The sequence below is a fragment of the Meriones unguiculatus genome, chromosome 14, assembly GCF_030254825.1.
Source record: "Meriones unguiculatus strain TT.TT164.6M chromosome 14, Bangor_MerUng_6.1, whole genome shotgun sequence".
Taxonomy (NCBI): Eukaryota; Metazoa; Chordata; class Mammalia; order Rodentia; family Muridae; genus Meriones; species Meriones unguiculatus.
Genome location: NC_083361.1, coordinates 82469255 through 82486552, shown reverse-complemented (window position 1 = coordinate 82486552; position 17298 = coordinate 82469255). Strand labels below are relative to the sequence as shown.

Sequence of the window (17298 nt, the reverse complement as noted above, 5' to 3'; positions counted from 1 at the left end):
GAGAGGTGGAGTATCTGCCTCGTCTTAGTTACTGAAGATATCCGGTAACAAAAGGCTCGGTGAAAGCTAGGTGAGCTCTCTACCCACAAGAACAACAGACCCAGCCTCCGCACGAAATAATGTTTGATACTCAAACCAAAATATAACTTTACACTGTTATAATATCTTAGCTTAAAATGCGACTCAAACTCCCAGTCTTTACTACATTAATAAGCATTTGCTAGGTCTGGAATTTTTGAAAATTGTAACATCTTTTAGGAAGCCTACAGTAATAAAGAAAAAAAAAAACAATATCAAATACTACGTAATATGTAACTAACCATTATTGATAAGTACAACAATGGTCTTTTTGTTGACTTCTGAGACATAGTCTCACTACACAGCCCTGGCTGAGGTGGTAATTACTAACCATAACTTCTGGCAATCCTCCTACCTCAGAGTACTGGGATTACAGCCATGAACCACCACACTCTGGTTCTAGTGACTTCTTGAAAATATACAATCCTAACTGTCATGTACACAAGCAAATGCCACAAAATGAAACACAAGGGTTATATTCTTTAAATAAAATCACAATTCTAAAAGTGAGGGGCTGGGCATATGGTTCAGCATTAAGAGCATGCCTGTTCTTCCAGAGGCCCTGGGTTTGAGTCACAGCCCCCACACGGTGCTCAGTCGTCTAGTCACTCCAGTTCCCGCGGCTCTGCAACCCTCTTCTGCATCCACGGACCCTGGAATACGTGTGCTGCACAGACAAACACACAGGCAAAACACCTATCCTATATATATTGGGTTTTCCACCCAGGGTTTCTCTGTGTAGCCTTGGCTGTCCTGGAACTCACTGTGTAGACCAGGCTGACCTCGATCTCAGAGATCCTCCTGCCTTTGCCTCCCCAGGGCTGGGATCAAAGGTGTGCGCCACCACTGCCCAGCCATAAAATATATTAAAAAAAAAAAAAACTAAAGAGAAAATTTACAGCATTTAAGTGTCTTGATTTTATAACTATTAACAATGCTAAAATTATTTTCAACTATTATTGTTTATAATTTTATTTCAATTATTTTTCTTATTTCATATTTTTATAGTTTACTCTATATTTTAAATTGTCTTCATATTTGTAAAAAAATTATAAAGAAATATATAAAAGGTAAAGTTTCCATGTCAATGAATTGCCAATACCACCATCTAGTGGCCAATATTGTATAAAACTGTGTCCACTTTCTCAGTTGTTGAAAGCCTCGGTGTGGGGTTGGTGAAGAACACACTCCAACTATGACAATAAGGACCACACCCCCTTATTTTTATCTCTAAAGAGATTCTGTATTTGTGTGGGTCAATTACTACTAAAAAGTCATGTAAAAGGTGCATACGTAAATTTGACAGGACATATAAATAGACCCTTTAAACTACAATGGGATAAAATTACATACTATAATTTATTTTGCTTTGCTTAATCAAAACTACATGCCTTAAAGCTATGATGCTCTTTCGTAGTCTTACAGAAATGCTCTTTTTTCAAAAAGCAAAAAGTCTCCTGGTGGAGAGGAACAGGATTGCAACTACACTCGTTCAGACGATCCCAGGGGCAGACCAGTGTTACGGTGCCCCTGTAGGCTAGCAGAGTCTGAAGAGCTGACATGGAAAACAGCATGCGCTTTCTCTGCTGGAACCGCACTGGCCTCTGGTGCCCTCCCACTAACAGGGCCAAAATACAGGAACAGAGGTTAGATCTACCCTCTTATCTGGACAAGCACAAAACAACTACAATAAAAACAGGAGGCGAGCCACATGCGACAAGGGCTCTCCAGAGAGGAGACGTCAGGCAACAAAGGCCGTGAGTGAGCTGCGGGCTGAGACACGAACACCGCGAGCCCACGAGGCTCCCAGCTTACTACAGTGGGAACCTTCTGGACGCAGCTCAGGAAGGAGGAAGTAAGGTGGGGCCCAGAAGCCTCCCGAGTTGAGGAGAAACCGTCAAGAGTCTGAAGAAACCAATGTGGCTACAGAACACAGAACATCAGAGAGGTAGGAAGAGCAGGGGTGGTGAGCGTGTCATCCAAGTGTTTCAGAACCGATTGCTACACTCCACAGCTGGGGCTCACCACAGGACGAGGAACTGTATTTAAGGGTGGCAGCATTAGGTAGGCTGAGAACCACTGGCCTAGACCAGGAGAAAGAACCAGTACCACAATGAGCAATGTGCCAGACGTGATAAACAAAAATAGAAGACCAAAAGTATTATACAGTTTTCAAGTAACTTAATGATAAATTAGAACACGGCTTGAGAAATATCTTTACACGTATTCTGTATTCACAAGGTAAAATTCACATCATGTGGCATCAAGTTGAAAATCAGAAGGTATACAAAGAGGCAGGAAAACAAAACCCAAAATGAAACAAATTTATCACAACTAGCCTATAAGTGACAAATATACTAGGCGTTAGAGATACATAAAGCACATAACTTTAAAGATAGGCCTGTATTCTGTATTTGCGAAGTTAAGTAGACATGAAAGACATAAAAAAAAAAAAGGTCCCAGGTGGGTGAGGTTGTACAAGCCTGTAATTCCAGCTACTTAGATGGCTGAGGTAGGAGTATCACCAGTTCAAACCCAGCCTGGGCAAGTTAGTGAGACTGTCTCAAAACGAACAAGGGTCAGGAATGACTCTTCAGCCCACAGTCCACTTGTCTAGCATGTTTGAGGTCCAGTGGGCTATGTGATATCAGTAAGTATTCTAGCATGGGGATAATCTGAGACCAAAAAAAAAATTAAATTTAAAGAATTCAGGAGCTGGGGACAGTGACACAGGGCTAGCTAAGCCAGGAAGAGGACAGAAATCAGGGTAATTACAAATGCCAGGAAAGCCTGGGCAAAACAGCAAATAAAAACAAAATGGCTCAGTGGCTAAGAACACTGGCTGCTCTTCCGGAGGACTAGAGTTCAATTCTCAGCACCCACATGGCAGCTCACATGTGTCTGTGACCCCTGGTCCAGGGGATCTGACCCCCTCACACATGCAGACAAAACAACAACGTACAAAAAAAAAAAAAAGCCCAAAGTTAAAATAACAGACCCATCTAAGAACTTAACCAACCCTAAAAGAGAAACAGTCAAAAACTACACCAAACACAGCATAACTGAGTTCATTAAACTACTGATAAAGAAAGGCAAAAAAAAAAAAAAAGTATTTTCAGAAGAACCAAGAAAAGGATAACATCAATTCTCACTACAAACAATGGTAAGACACAGTGGTGACGCTAAAGAATATGGGCGCATGTCTGTAACCCTCAAACTTGCGAAAGCTGAGGCAAGATGAGCTTGAGCTTGAGGTTGAGGCTATCTGGGATACATGTGTCTTTCAGAGGCCGTCTGTGATAGGCTCCTGTCTTGTTCCTTGTTTTCACTCTCTTCCAATGTCTATCCCGTTTGCCTTTCTGAATGAGGATTGAGCATCTTACCCAGGCTCCTCCGTCTTGCTTAGCTTCATTAGGTGTACAGATTTTAGTATGATTATCTTATTTTATATGTCTAATATAAGTGAGTATATACCATGTGTGTCTTTCTGCTTCTGGGATACCTCATTCAGGATGATCTTTTCTAGTTCCCACCATTTGCCTGCAAAATTCATGATTTCCTTGTTTTTAATTGCTGAGTAGTATTCCATTGTGTAAATGCACCACAATTTCTGTATCCATTCAACTGAGGGACATCTGGGTTGTTTCCAGATTCTGGCTATTATGAATAAAGCTGTTACCAACATGGTTGAGCAAATGTCCTTGTTGTATACTTGAACATATTTTTGCAGGGAATCTTATGAAGAAAGGGGGAAATAGAAAGACCGAGAGGAGACTGGAGCTCCACAAGGGGAGCAACAGAACCAAAAAATCTAGGCCTAGGGGGTCTTTTCTGAGACTGATATTCCAACCAAGGACCATGCATGGAGATAACCTAGAACCCTTCTGCACAGATGTAGCCCATGGCAGCTCAATATCCAAGGGGGTTCCCTAGTAATGGGAAGAAGGACCATTTCCGACATGAACTTAGTGGCTGGCTCTTTGATCACTTCCCCCTGAGTTGAAGGCAGTCTTAACCAGGTCACAGAAGAAGACAAGGCAGACAGTCCTGATGAGACCTGATAGACTAGGGTCAGATGGAAGGAGAAAAGGACCTCCCCTATCAGTGGACTGGGGAAGGGGCATGGGAGAAAAAGGAGGGAGGGCTGGATTGGGAGGGGGCAAAGGAGGGGGCTACAGCTAGGATACAAAGTGAAAAAAAAAAAAAAAAAAAAAAAAAAGAGCACTTGTTGCTTTTCCAGAGGACCAAGGCTCAATTCCCAGGACCCACATGGTAGCTCAGTTGTCTGTAACTCCAGTTCCAGGGGAAAACGACATCCTCTTCTGACTTTCACATACAGCAGGAATGTACATGGTACACTTACATACATGCATGCAAACCACCCATAAACACATAAAAGAAGTCTACCAGCCTGTAATTCTATATTCACATTCACAGGCAGTCTAAAAATAAAGGTGAAATAAGATATTACAGATACAAACTTTTAGGATCACAGATGTCTCCACTCCCTTCACTGTGGTGATGCTCTCAGGGGCATACTCCTGTCAAAACTCAGCAGACCACACACTTTCAATACTCACAGTAGTCCATGCCAGTTACTCCTTAACAATGCTGTTTACGCACATACAAGGAAAGAGAAGCCACGTCTGTGACATCTGAATCTTCATGGAATAAAGAGTGTTGAAGACAAATGAGAGCCTTCAGAAAAAATGCTCCAGGTTTTACAAATTATTCAAATTCTGCACTAGAAAGAACACGGGGAAGCAGAGCACCTTACCTTAAAGTAGGAGTGAATAGCAGCTGTGGCTTCACTGCGAACCCGCAAAATGGAAGCCAGAGCATTCGTCCTACACCTCAGGTGAGGGTACTGTCTCAGGTACTCCAGAGGATGCCTCTCCTTATATTTTATAGGGAACACCTGCCAAAAACATGGGGAAAATTTAGAAGAAAACAAAAACAGAAACAAAACCCCAAACACACCAACCGAACAACAAAAACCATTTTACAAACCATCTTCCAGAGCTTTTCTTAAAACAGTAGTGCTTTGGGAAGATGTTTTCCTTTTTTATTACTAAAACACACACACACACACAGATGGAGCTCAGAGGGCTTCGGGTCACCAAGCTTGGAGATAAACAACTTTATCCACCGAGCTGTCTCCCCAGACCCGATTTCTCAATAGAAATTACTTCTACTAGGTAAAAGGAACAGTGAACTAGGTGGAGTTAGGTTGATGCTGGATTAAAGCCAGCTTCATTACTAGCAGCTAAATTACTTAATGTCACTGAGGCTTGCCTGTTATTTATCAAGTCTCTACCCATTAGCTGTCAGTTTCTTACAACTGGAGAGGTTAGCATGTAATTATTCATAATAATTCACTTTGGCACACGAGCTCAAAACAGTACAAACATAAAAAAAAAAATCTTTCCTACCACGATCCTACAGTTTGTGTTTAACTTCTCCCCAATGTCTTGAAAGCCCACAAGCATAATCAATTAAGACTGCTTTATTGTTTATCAACTTGTTATTGGTATCTAACAGCATGAGAGAGAGACAACAGCTTTCTTTCATTTAGCACAGTACGGAAGATTTGGAAACTATAGCTCTAACCTGAAACCTTTCCAACCTGTCCATAGTCAGCTTACAAATTTAAGACAAACACCTTGCCAAATAAAACCTGAAGTTTCAATTAAAAAGACAACAGCAAAGTTAAAAAGAACATACAAGCAGACTGCTTCTTCTAGTCTCCCTGTTCTTTAGGTCTTGGGTGAATACTGATTTTTTTTTCTGTTGTTGTATAGAAACAAATATCACAGTTATTAAAGGAAAACTGTGGCCCCATTAGGAGACATTCAGAGTTCTCTCACGTCTGAATATGTTAAGTAACTCATCTGCAGCTAGGGGTGTAGCACGTGCCCAAAAGCAGAATTTGGGGTTTGATTCTCAGCACCACAAGGGCAGGGGATACCACCAATGCACATTTTGGAGGTCTTAAATTTGATTAGAAACAATAAGAGTTTAAAATAAGTAACACTAACCCAAAAGTACAAAAACCCAGAGATCAAGGGACAGTATCTAATTTTGCTTATTAGATATTTCAAATCAACTACAGCACAAACAAGAAGCCAAACGGCTGGAAGATGAACTCCAGAAGTGACAGGTGCCATGGAGATGCTCTCAGAAGAGGAAGCCATCATTATAACGCTCCTTCATGCCAGGCTCTGGAGTCTGTTTCAGTGATCAGGGAAGTCACAGATCAAACATGCTCTAAGTGCCATCTTCTCAACAGAATTAAACAGACTACTAAAGTTTTATATTAAACCTAAAAACAGCACCCCAAAATTATCAACAGACATACCTTGGCTTCACAATTTCCAATAACCTCAATTTTTTCTGCCTTCAATTCCACATTTTGCCTTTTGGATTGACTTTTGACCAGCTGCCCTTGGACTTGCACAGAACTTCCAAAAGCCAATTCTCTATAGTAACAAAAAACTAGGATCAGAAAAGGCACTATATATAACTCTCATTTCAATTAAAATCTTCCTTAAGTATATAATGTCAACAGTATTGATCCTGAGTTAAGTTAAATAATCTGCAGACATTCTCTTGCACCAGGACTCTAAAAATGAATTCCTTGAGTTTTAAAGTGGGAACAAAGGGAGTTAGCAATCTGCTCATATATTTGAAATTAATAAATTATATAACCATTATGATTTTTTAGAGGGCATGGGGAGAGAAAGGCCTAGAACACACTGTAAAATCTGGTGTGGAACTCAAAGCGTTCCCAAATGCTAGGATTAAAGGCATGTGCCACCAGACCTGTCATGTCATCTTATCAAATATACTGGCCCATATACTTTTAGATTGCAGGCTGTTTGTAAGGTCTGGGGCTAGGGCCTAAAGTTCGTCTGTTGGTGTTGCGCCAATGCCGATGGCCTCTCTGCTTTGACAACATACAACGGTATCACAAGGTACTAACACTGGGAAAGCAAGGGTATGAGAATTCTTAGTACTACTTTTAACATGTAGGGTTTGTTTGAGCCCTGGCTGTGCTGGAACTCACTCTGTAAAAGAGCCTGCCCACAAACTCACAGATATCCACCAGCCTCTGCCTCCCATGTGCTGGGATTAAAGGCGTGCACCACTACCACCACCACCAGCTGGCACACGTAGGTTTTTGGTTGTTTTTTAAAGAGGAAGTCCCATACACAGTCTAAATTGGACCTCACTCAGCAGCCCACGCTGGCCTCACACTCAACTTTTCTCCTCAGCTGCCCAAAGACTGGGATTACACATATGTGCCACTACTCCTGGATTGAATTGTGTTTATTTTTTAATTAGTTGGTTGATGGTCTCGGTATGTATAGATAGTACCTTATGGTTGATAAATTTATGTTCAAGTCTATCCACAAATTAACTGCAAGACTGCCACAGAAACCAACATGCACCCATTTAAGAACCATAGGGTGCACACCTTTAATCCCAGCACTCAGGAGGCAGACACAGATAGGCCTCTTTGAATTCAAGGCTAGCCTAGTCTACAGAATGAGTTCTGGGACGGGCATGGCTACATCGGAAAAACCTATCTCAAAAACAAAACAAGAAGAATCATCTTTTAAGAAGGAACCTAGACAATATGATTACATATCCGTGTTAATTCAAATATATTACAATGATGATATTTAAAAAAAAGGGGGGGGGAGACTGGAGAGGTGGCTCAATGGGTAAAATCCTGACAACCTGAGTTATCACATAACCCAGAACCCACACAAAAGGCGCACAATAGTACAACAGTCTATCATCTCAGCACACCCCTGAGGGGAGAGAGGATGGAGAGAAAGATCCAGAAGCTCTTCAGACAGCTTGCCTGGCTAAGGCAGGAGCAAAGACACCTTTTCTCCAACATGGTAAAAACACAAGGACTGAGATCTGAAGATTCTCCTGGTCACCTCTACATGCATGTGTGTGCTCATGAGCACAGACACATATTTTAAAAATTAAAAATTCCTTTAAAAACAATTAGTAAATGCCTTCGTTAATAATGTATATTTAAAGTTTTATGATAACAGAGTAATATATTAAAGTAAATGTGTCAGGAGACTTTCGCAGCTTTATTTGCTTGTTACACTTAATATTTGATATTTCCTGTTAACATTTAGTCATATGTGAATGTACCTGTGTAAAATTGTTCACTACCACATCAAGTGGGGAAAAGAAACTTTACTTTAGCTACTATCTGATAGTTATGAATTTTCCTATAACGATTCTTGTGAGTATCTCAAAGAGGTATGTACTCATCTCCAGAATTCAGGTGAAATGGACTGATACAATTGCTATCCTCACAGATACCATCAGAGGAAGCACAGACTTCTTTTAAAAGGTTGTTACAGTGGAACAGTGTGATGGTGTATGTAAGAATGGCCCCCAGAGAATCATATTTGAATGCTTGGTCCTCAGTTGGTGGAATTGTTTGAAGATTGGGAGGTATGGCTTTGTGGGAAGTATGTCACTGGAGGTGGGCTTTGAGGGTCATTCCCAATTAGCTCATTTGCTCTCTTTACCTCATACTTGAGAGCAAGATAATGTTCTCAGTTACTGCTCCGGCATACGGCCTTCTGCCATGCTCCCCGCCCTGATGGTCATGGACTTTAACCTTATCTTCCATAAGTTGCTTTAGTCAAACAGTAGAAAAATAACTCAGATTTTGTGGTTCTGCCCAGTTGAGATCCATCAGTTTTGTAATATGTAGACAGCTTTATTCCCATTAGTCCTTAGAAATACCCTTTATTAATGGGAATAAGCAAAGTACCCTTATTCTAGCAGAATTATGTTCTGCTCCTGAGAGGTTATACTTTTAACAAAAAATAGTTTTAGTTCTAACACCTAATGATGAGAATGTAAAAGTTCCTTCCATTTATTCAATAATAATTGGTTATTTTCCAACACTGTGACAAAAGCTAGGAACAGAAAATTGAATATAACATCATCCCTAACTTCAAAGAACTAAGAGCCTTTACTCAAAGAAGTCTAACAAGAATACAGTTAATTTCCAAACAATGCTATCCACTCTATGACAGATGGACAGAGGATACTACAGGAACACAGAAGCACCTGCGACAGTCACAGGACACAGACATCAGATGACGTCAATGTTCGAACCACAAATGGGATCGCATCAGGCAGAGGGACCAACATTTGCAAGGTCTAGGAGACAACAGGTGAGGGGAGGGTTAAGTAGTTTGAAGAAGAGTAGGGCAAGACACGGGCAGAGGATACCAGCACGTGAAGATGCTAGAGCTTGAAGGCTCTTGATTCCAAGTATCTCGATTTTTTGTAAGCTACTTTTCACAGACATGGTTAGAAAGATCATTCAGGTGACAAAGAAAACACTTAATTAGAAAAGTGAAAACTCGCCTACTGTCAAAGCTTGAATCAGCAACAATCTGAAGGCTTTCCAAAGAGGATCCGTCATTTACATGCAGGAACAACACGTCCTTCTGGGATCTGACTGAACGGATCCATCCCTGAAAAGAAGTGTTTTTAAATGTTAGCTTAAAAACCAAGCACTTCACATTTTCATTACTCATTCGAAAGGTTACATTTTCATTACTCATTCGAAAGAAAGAAATGGGTCAGAATCTTGCCTGAGCATATGTTAGTCACATGAACTGTTTTGGGCTTACCTGTGTGTACACACTATTCTACAGGACTCTTATCACAGTGACATGTGTATTTAATGGTCCACCTTGTTTTGTTAATAAAGCTCAGCATTTTAAATGGATGCCAAACATGTCACATTAAGTTCATGAGCCTAATTAGCATAAAGAACAGCCTTAATATTGGCTTTTCAAAGCTATTCCTCTCTCCTCAGTTACAAAAAAAAAAAAAGGTAATAATAATAAATAAAAAAGTTTACAAGTTGGTGTCTTTCTCCTATGTCAAATCCCAAAGAGACTAGAAATATTGTATGAGATTTTGTTTCATTTACAAAATATTATACAAAAACATTCTTTGAAAACAGAAAACCAAACCAGTCTCATGAAGTTAAGTACAGTGGCACACACCTATGAGCCCAGCACTTGGGAAGGGAAGGCGGGAAGATCCCAAGTTGAGACCAACTGCGACTATGTAGCCAGTCTGTGTCTCAAAAAAAAAAAAAAAAATCTATAATGACATGAACATATGATATGAAAATGTCACAAAGAAACCTATTTCTTTTTTTAATTTTTGTGAGCTTTTTACTAGATTTAAAAAAGGTATATGTCTGTCTGTATGTGCTATGAGTACAGGGTGCCAGGAGATTTTGTGTCTCAGAACTGAGCTGCCTGATGTGATTACTGGGACTCAAACTCTTGTCCTCTCAAACAGTACTAAGTTCTCTTAGCCACTGAGCCATCTCTCCAGGTCCAGAGATTTGTATGTTAACCAATAAGCTAAAATTTTGGAAATATTTTGTCAAAAACAGCCTCTTGACCATTTTCAAAATGTGATCTCTTGCTTTAGCAAAGACTAGGCATCATCTGCTCTGCAGCAGGGACAGAAACTTTAACACCAAACAAATAAAACTACATGATAAAAGTCTCATTATGAACGCACAGCAATGCATAAATTTTAAAGACAGTCTTAACTTAAATGGCAGGTGCAAGTATAAATAAGTTTTCAAGACAACAACTAGCCTACATCCCCAACTTGAATCTAACCAGCATAGGGGTTAACAGAAAACAATGTTTTCAAAGACACTCAAAGCTACATTGTGAAGTATCCCCTAAATATCAAGAAATGGATACAGATGTACAGTCCCTACTAATCAGGCTTGTGGAAAGCAAGAGATGAGGCTAGACATACAAAAAAACAAAACAAAACAAAACACTATTATTACCAGTGTCTCGCAACAAAAACCTACAGACACTTTTACAGGTATGCCCAGAACACTTTAAGGGAAAGAAGAACGCTTACTTGTTTTTAAGTTTATTACTAGTTCACAGATGGTGACCCAATGTTTTTGTTGCTGTTTGAAGCAAGGTCCAGCCTGGAACTCAGTGCCTGCCAAGCACTGGGACTGAAGGTGCGTGTCATCACTGCTGGCTTTTCTTTTTAAGATTTGTTTTTACTTATGTGTGTGTGTATATATGACATGAGAGCAAGTTCCCACAGCAGCCAGAAGACAGCATTGGATTCCCTGGAGGTGGACTTAATGGTAGCTGAGAGCCTCCTGATTTAGGTTCTGCCAATGGACTCAGCATCTCTGGAAGAAAACTCTGCTTCTCTAGAAGGGCAGCAAGTGCTCATAACTGCTGAGCCATCTCTCCAATGCGCACATTTTAAGTGAAAGAGTATCTATTACCTATTGAACATGCATTATGTTAAAAACAAGTTTACCTTTTTCATGTACTGTCTAATTTCGTTGTCATAAAAGTCTGAATGATTATCATCCTTCTTTCACAGATAAGTAAAGAGTGGCTCCAGAAGGTTAAACGAAGGTCGCAGTGCAGAGGAACGGAAGTCTAGGTGGCTAGAAAATGCTATGAAGCGTGAAGTGTAAACTATTTCAGCCTCACATACGAGGTACCTCGTCTCAGCGCAGCCCCTAAAGGCACCACATTTACTCATCCTCGGTCAACAGTAACTTCCAAAGTGCCATCCTCTTATTTTTACTTGTTAAGAAAGTTAACATAAAGCACCTTTAATGTGCTCCTGTCCTAAGTTCTAAGTATTATGCTATTTAATCCTTATAAGAGCTAAATAAAGTGGTTATTATAATTCGTGAAATGAACACTTGGAAATTTTTAAAGAGATAATACAGGTCATAATTATCACTTGGAATTCAAATACAGTTATTATTCTGAAGCTCCTTATTCTGAAGTATCAACAAGCTTTTTTGCGATGCTGTTTTCCTCCCATCTGCTGCCTGGGAACACATCCTGCTGCTATTTCCACTCCATCAGCTGCCCTGCCTGGGGATACCACCCTCTAGGACAGCCTGATTGGCAGGTGACTTCTTCCTGACCGCCACTCAGTTCAGGAACTCCCTCTCTTGTTTTCTCCCAGCTCTTTCTTTACACATCACATTGCTGTAAACTAGGACTAACAGAAATCTAATGTGAGTCACATGATTAAAAGAACTGAGGGCCAGAGAACTGGCTCCAGGGTTAGGAGCATTTGCTGCTCTTGCAGGGGGCCCATCTGAGGAAGCGCACAATTGCTGCGCACACCTCCGGCTCCAGGGGATCTCTGTGTCTCTCCCTAGGAACTCCTACGTGCACAGCATAAACTGAGGCAGACATATATACATAAATACAAAATAAATCTTTAAATAAAAACAGGTAACAAATAACATGTTATTCAACCAATTATACTCCAAAATCATTTATATGTAATCAACATACAAAATATATTCAAATATTTTTATGTTTCTTTACTCTTCAAGTTTATTATGTAAACACTTATAACACATCTCTGTGCAGTTGGAACACTTTTCAAGTGCTCCGAGCCCCACGTGGCTAGCAGTTTCCATATTATCCTGCTAAGAACGAAAGTGAAAGCAAGCCTGCTACTTGGGCAGTAGGTTCAATCTTTGGATCTTCTTTTTTGATCATCACACAAAAGCTATCGAAAATGCATGTCAAATTAATCAACAGCTTACAGTTAAATGGTTTTCATAACTTTGATCTGGATCATGGAACAAGTATAAAACCAAAAAAAAAAAAAAAAAGAAAGAAAGAAATGCAAGGGAGAGCAGCTTGGTCATATTGCTAGACATCAAGAATATACAAGAGGCCAATCAGTGCGTTTCAGCAATTCAAGGAGAAATAGCCAACCACCGGGCTTAGTCTGTCCCTTGAGGATCTATTCAAAGCTGCTGCAAATACTACGAAGAAAAATAACAGCAGTTAACAAGGACCCAGAGTCTTTGTTCTAAGTACCCATGAACCCTTTAACTTTCAGAACCCTCTGAAATGGAGAATATTATCTTCATTTTCATAAGAGAAACAGAGGCCTGGGGCACTGTCGTGACATGTCCATAATTAACAAGCTACTTAGGGCCAGCGAATTAAGCCAAGGCAACTGCAGCCCTGAGCTTGTCAAGGTACAACATTCCATTTTTCCTCCTGGTTTATTAATTACACGGAAGCCTCAGATTAGGAACCAAGGGAGCTAAAGCTGAAAAGCATGGGTTCCTGTGTGCCCAATGGGTGTCTGTGGGTCACATGAAGCTGCGACTGAAGAGCTATGAACGGAGTCAAACACAAAACGGTAAACTTTGAGACTCTGAAAATGGGGGAGGAGGGGGGTGTTTTGTAATTTGATGGCTCAAGTATGAACCTGGTAGCTGACATGATATTGTTGCAATGTCAAAACGTTGGACACACTTGGGACACTATTTCCTGCCAGCCAGGTGAACAGGGAAATGGGAAGACAGGATTTCTGCTCCCAAGGAACTAGGGAAATACAAAAAAAAGTAGAAAAGGGGCGTGTTCGCTTAAACTTTTCTGCACGGTTGACGTGTTTCCAGGGAACGCCTCGGCGTCGTGAAAATCTCAGCTGCCGCACTCCTAATCGTCAGAACGATTTGCAAAAAGCAACAGAACGGCAAAGAGCAAAAAAAAAAAAAAAAAAGCAAAGAGCAACTTTGCTCTGCTCTGCGCACGTTCGGGCCACCAGGCCGGCGCGGAGTAAAAGTAGACGCGGCTGGGCCAAGCAAGCTCGGGCGGCAGCCTTTCCACACACCCACCTGCACCGTTACGCACTGCCCACTCGCGTCCTGGACCCCAAGGGCGTCCCGCACGCGCAGTCTGGCAGACGCGCGGGGCCTGGGGCAGGAAACGGAGGAGCAGAGGCGCAGGGCGCCCAGCAGCCGCCGGGCCCCGAGCATGGCGTGGCCGGCCGGTGCTCGGCGGGGCTGCCCGGGGACCGGCTCGCAGTGCGCCGGGGCAGACCTCTTCAGCCGCCGCGCCAGGCACGCGTCGCTCTTCCTTCCGCGCCCTGAGCCGTTCCTTCGGGACCTCTCCTCACCGCACCGCGCCCGAAAGTACGGCAGGACCAACGCTAACCGAGCAAGCACAGTGCGCTAGGCAAAGCGCGGGTGCTCCGGGAACACACCTAGAGCTAAAGCACGCCGCAACTGGGCTTCGTCACCCCGTGCGCGCTCTACGTCATTACGCTAGGCGGGGTCTGGGGCTGAGCATGCGTGATTGCGTTCCAGCGCTTGCGGGGCGGGCCGAGGGGCGGGTGGATGGAGCTGAGGTGGGCGGGGCTAAGGCGCAAGGCTTTGGGTAGTTTCTCAGAAGAGGGTAGGAAGCTACCTTGGGGATCATCTAAGGGTTTCTTTATAAAGCTGCCTGGGAGACTGAGGAACGCTGAGGGGCAGAACTGACAGATGCAGACGGCAAGTGTCCGTGCAGTACTAGGTGTGGTGAGGAGTTCTGAGCAGCAGGAAGTCAGACTCAAGACCTAAGACCTGCTGAAGTCCCAACTGCGAGGTATCAGATACCCAAACACACCACTGCTTTAAAAAAGGAGAGACTGAAGCAGAGCCTGCCAGAATCTTCAAGTTTTTCTTGTCTTTCACCTGCGTTTGACCAGAAAACAATGACCTTTTCATGTACATTTTAAGTTTTCACACACAATAAAAATTCATGGCTCAATGAAACGCTTGATCATGCTTTTTATCTAGTTACATAAGAAAAGGTCAAGGTGAAGACTAAAGTTGACACTGCTGTTACGCCCATTTTACAGACAACAGGAACAGGATGGCCAGCTTAATACAAGTGTCAGATTGAAACCCAGAACCTCTGGCTCTATGCTTTATGATCTAAAAATGATGATGGGAGAATGAGAAAGAGAGAGACAGCGCTCATTACAGCAAGAGTGCACATTGATATATATATATATATATATATATATATATATATGTAATAAGTGGGGTGGCAGCCCAGAGAGATAATTAGGCTGAGTTTTGAGGAAGGTTAGAATTTTGCCAGATGAGAATGTCAGAAAATTTCCTGTAAGAAGAGGACAGGAGAAGTTTCTGGGAGGAAAAAAAAAAAAAAGAATTGTAAAACTCTTCTCTAGACAGACCTAGCTGCGCTCAGTGGGTGCGTGCCTGTGATCCCAGCACTCCAGTGGGGGTGGGGGCAGAGGCAGGAGGATCGCTGTGAGTTTGAGGGCAGCTTGGTCTATAAAGCGAATTCAGGACAGCTAAGGCTACACAGATATCGGCCCCTCCACACACACACACACACACACACACACACACACACAAGTGAAACCAGCAACTAGCAAGCTCACTTTCTCTTCAGGTTAACTTTGTGTCTTAGTCTTCTTCCTCCTCTTCGCTATACTAGATTTTAAGAACTATAAAATCTAGCACAGCAAGAATCTCAGGGAGACTGCCTCAGGGAGACTGTTGTCCTCTACTTAAGCCAAAGGGTTAGTTAGAAAACTCTAAGCGAGGACCGTTATTCAGTAACTGAAGGAAAAGGGAACCCAGTGGATGAAGGGGGAAATTAACAATGGTTCATCTAAACTGTCAGTGAAAGCTCACCATTGCCTGCATGCCTGTGCCAAGGTCCAACTGCTCCCTTTTATCTTCTACTGTATCAAATCATATCATCTTCTGATTTATTTTCACCATTTGGATTTGGCATTTGTCTTTAGAGTCATCACCTTCCAGGTAGGGCAAGAATGGCATTTCTAACATGAATATGATACCCTGTCAGCCACATCGACGGGCAGAGTGTTACGGAATGACGGCTACATGCCAAGAACGCTCCATGCATTAGCTCCATCATCTCAATAGCTCTTGCCCTCCCCGAGGTCAGAAGAAATGAAGCATAGAGAGCTTTGCCATATATACCGAGTTACCAGTCCTGTTGCAGTCCATGCTCTCATTCATTGTGTTACTCTAGTGATTAAACACCCATGAATTGTTCCCCCTACAGCATGAAAAAGACTTGTCTACCAGATTTTCTCTGATCCACCAAGTTCACTACAGTGGAATAAGAAACAGAAATGAAATGTCCATGTTGTTTCCCTCCCATATTTTGTATTTATAAAGGGAATTGTGTCAGCATTATTCCTGAGCTCTGTAAAGTTTTTGTTTTTAAGCTATATATATATATATATATATATATATATATATACATATATATGTTTTTTTTTACATGTATAGGTGTTTTGTCTGCATGTAGATCTGTGCACCAAATGTGTGCCTGGTGCCCACAGAGGCCAGAGAACGTATTTGGATGCTGGGACTTGAACCCAGGTCCCCTGAAAGAGCATCCAGTGCTGTTTATAACTGAGTCATCTCTACAGCACCCCTGGGAAGGTTTTAATAAGGTTCTAAACGTGTTAGCTAATTTAAACCAGAAGCTTCTGACAATTCTCCCTTGTGTTCTAAAAAGGCAATTACTTATGTTTGTAATGTATTCTTTTTTTTAAGAAGAATAATCCACATTAAGAAGGCTCAGGTCTCGTGAAACTAGATATAATTCTGATTTTAAAAAAATACAGCAGTAATATACTGGACACATTTAAAAGATTGTCTAAGTGTTCTAACCTAAAGCATATTCATCTTGAACTTCACAAGGCCTTGGCAATTTGTTTTCTAAGGTGATGATCCTATTTATATGCCCTCTGACAAACTATGGAAGTTCCCATTTACCTTCAGTGACAGTTTCTATAATTATACTTTCTAAGACAGCATTGATGTTTCAGAAGTTTATACTTTGGTTCTCTTCTTCCTGTTCATCAAAATTCTATTTCAATGTAACTCCTTTTTATTTTCAGTAGCGTAGTAGTCTGGATACCAGGAGTCCTGGCTTAAGTCTTGTCTGTGTGACCCAAGATGGAACTGGGAGGAAGTCGTTTGAACTTTCAATACTCATGTAGGACTGGAGATGAAAGAGGGTGGGTGTTAGTGTGGAGCAGGTAGTCTCACTCCGTCTCCACGCTAGATTTGGGCGGACTCTTTGCTTGGTTTATAGTGCCCTATCTGGGGTGGATGTGACATGCACATGTTCAGTTTGAATGAATTAATTATAAATTCAGAGTCATCAACAGTGTGTCAGAGTTGCATTGAGGCATTTGAGGCATTTGAGGCATTTGAGGCATTGCTGCCTGGTGTAATTAAACCAAGATTTGAATCCCCTACTTCTCTCTCTCTCCCTGTCTTCTGTGGCTCCTGACTGGCCGTTGTATGGGTTTGACTCTGTGCCT

At 41.7% G+C, this 17298-nt stretch overlaps 1 protein-coding gene across 4 annotated transcripts in view; it reads right to left on the bottom strand.

Moving 5' to 3' along the window:
• Nars2 (asparaginyl-tRNA synthetase 2, mitochondrial) overlaps positions 1-14219 on the bottom strand; it is a 99911-nt gene extending 85692 nt beyond the window's left edge. For 2 of the 4 annotated variants that reach the window (XM_060367591.1, XM_060367593.1), the window contains exons 1-4: positions 13814-14219; positions 9496-9605; positions 6437-6557; positions 4856-4996 (exon numbers count right to left, since the gene is read on the bottom strand). In XM_060367591.1, the coding sequence (XP_060223574.1) occupies positions 4856-4996; positions 6437-6557; positions 9496-9605; positions 13814-13954 (513 nt within the window). In that variant the 5' untranslated portion in view covers positions 13955-14219. Of the gene's footprint in view, positions 1-4855; positions 4997-6436; positions 6558-9495; positions 9606-11460; positions 12259-13813 lie in introns of those variants that run through there. The other 2 variants (XM_060367592.1, XM_060367594.1) reach the window with 2 other exon arrangements.
• Positions 14220-17298: the final 3079 nt, after the last annotated feature.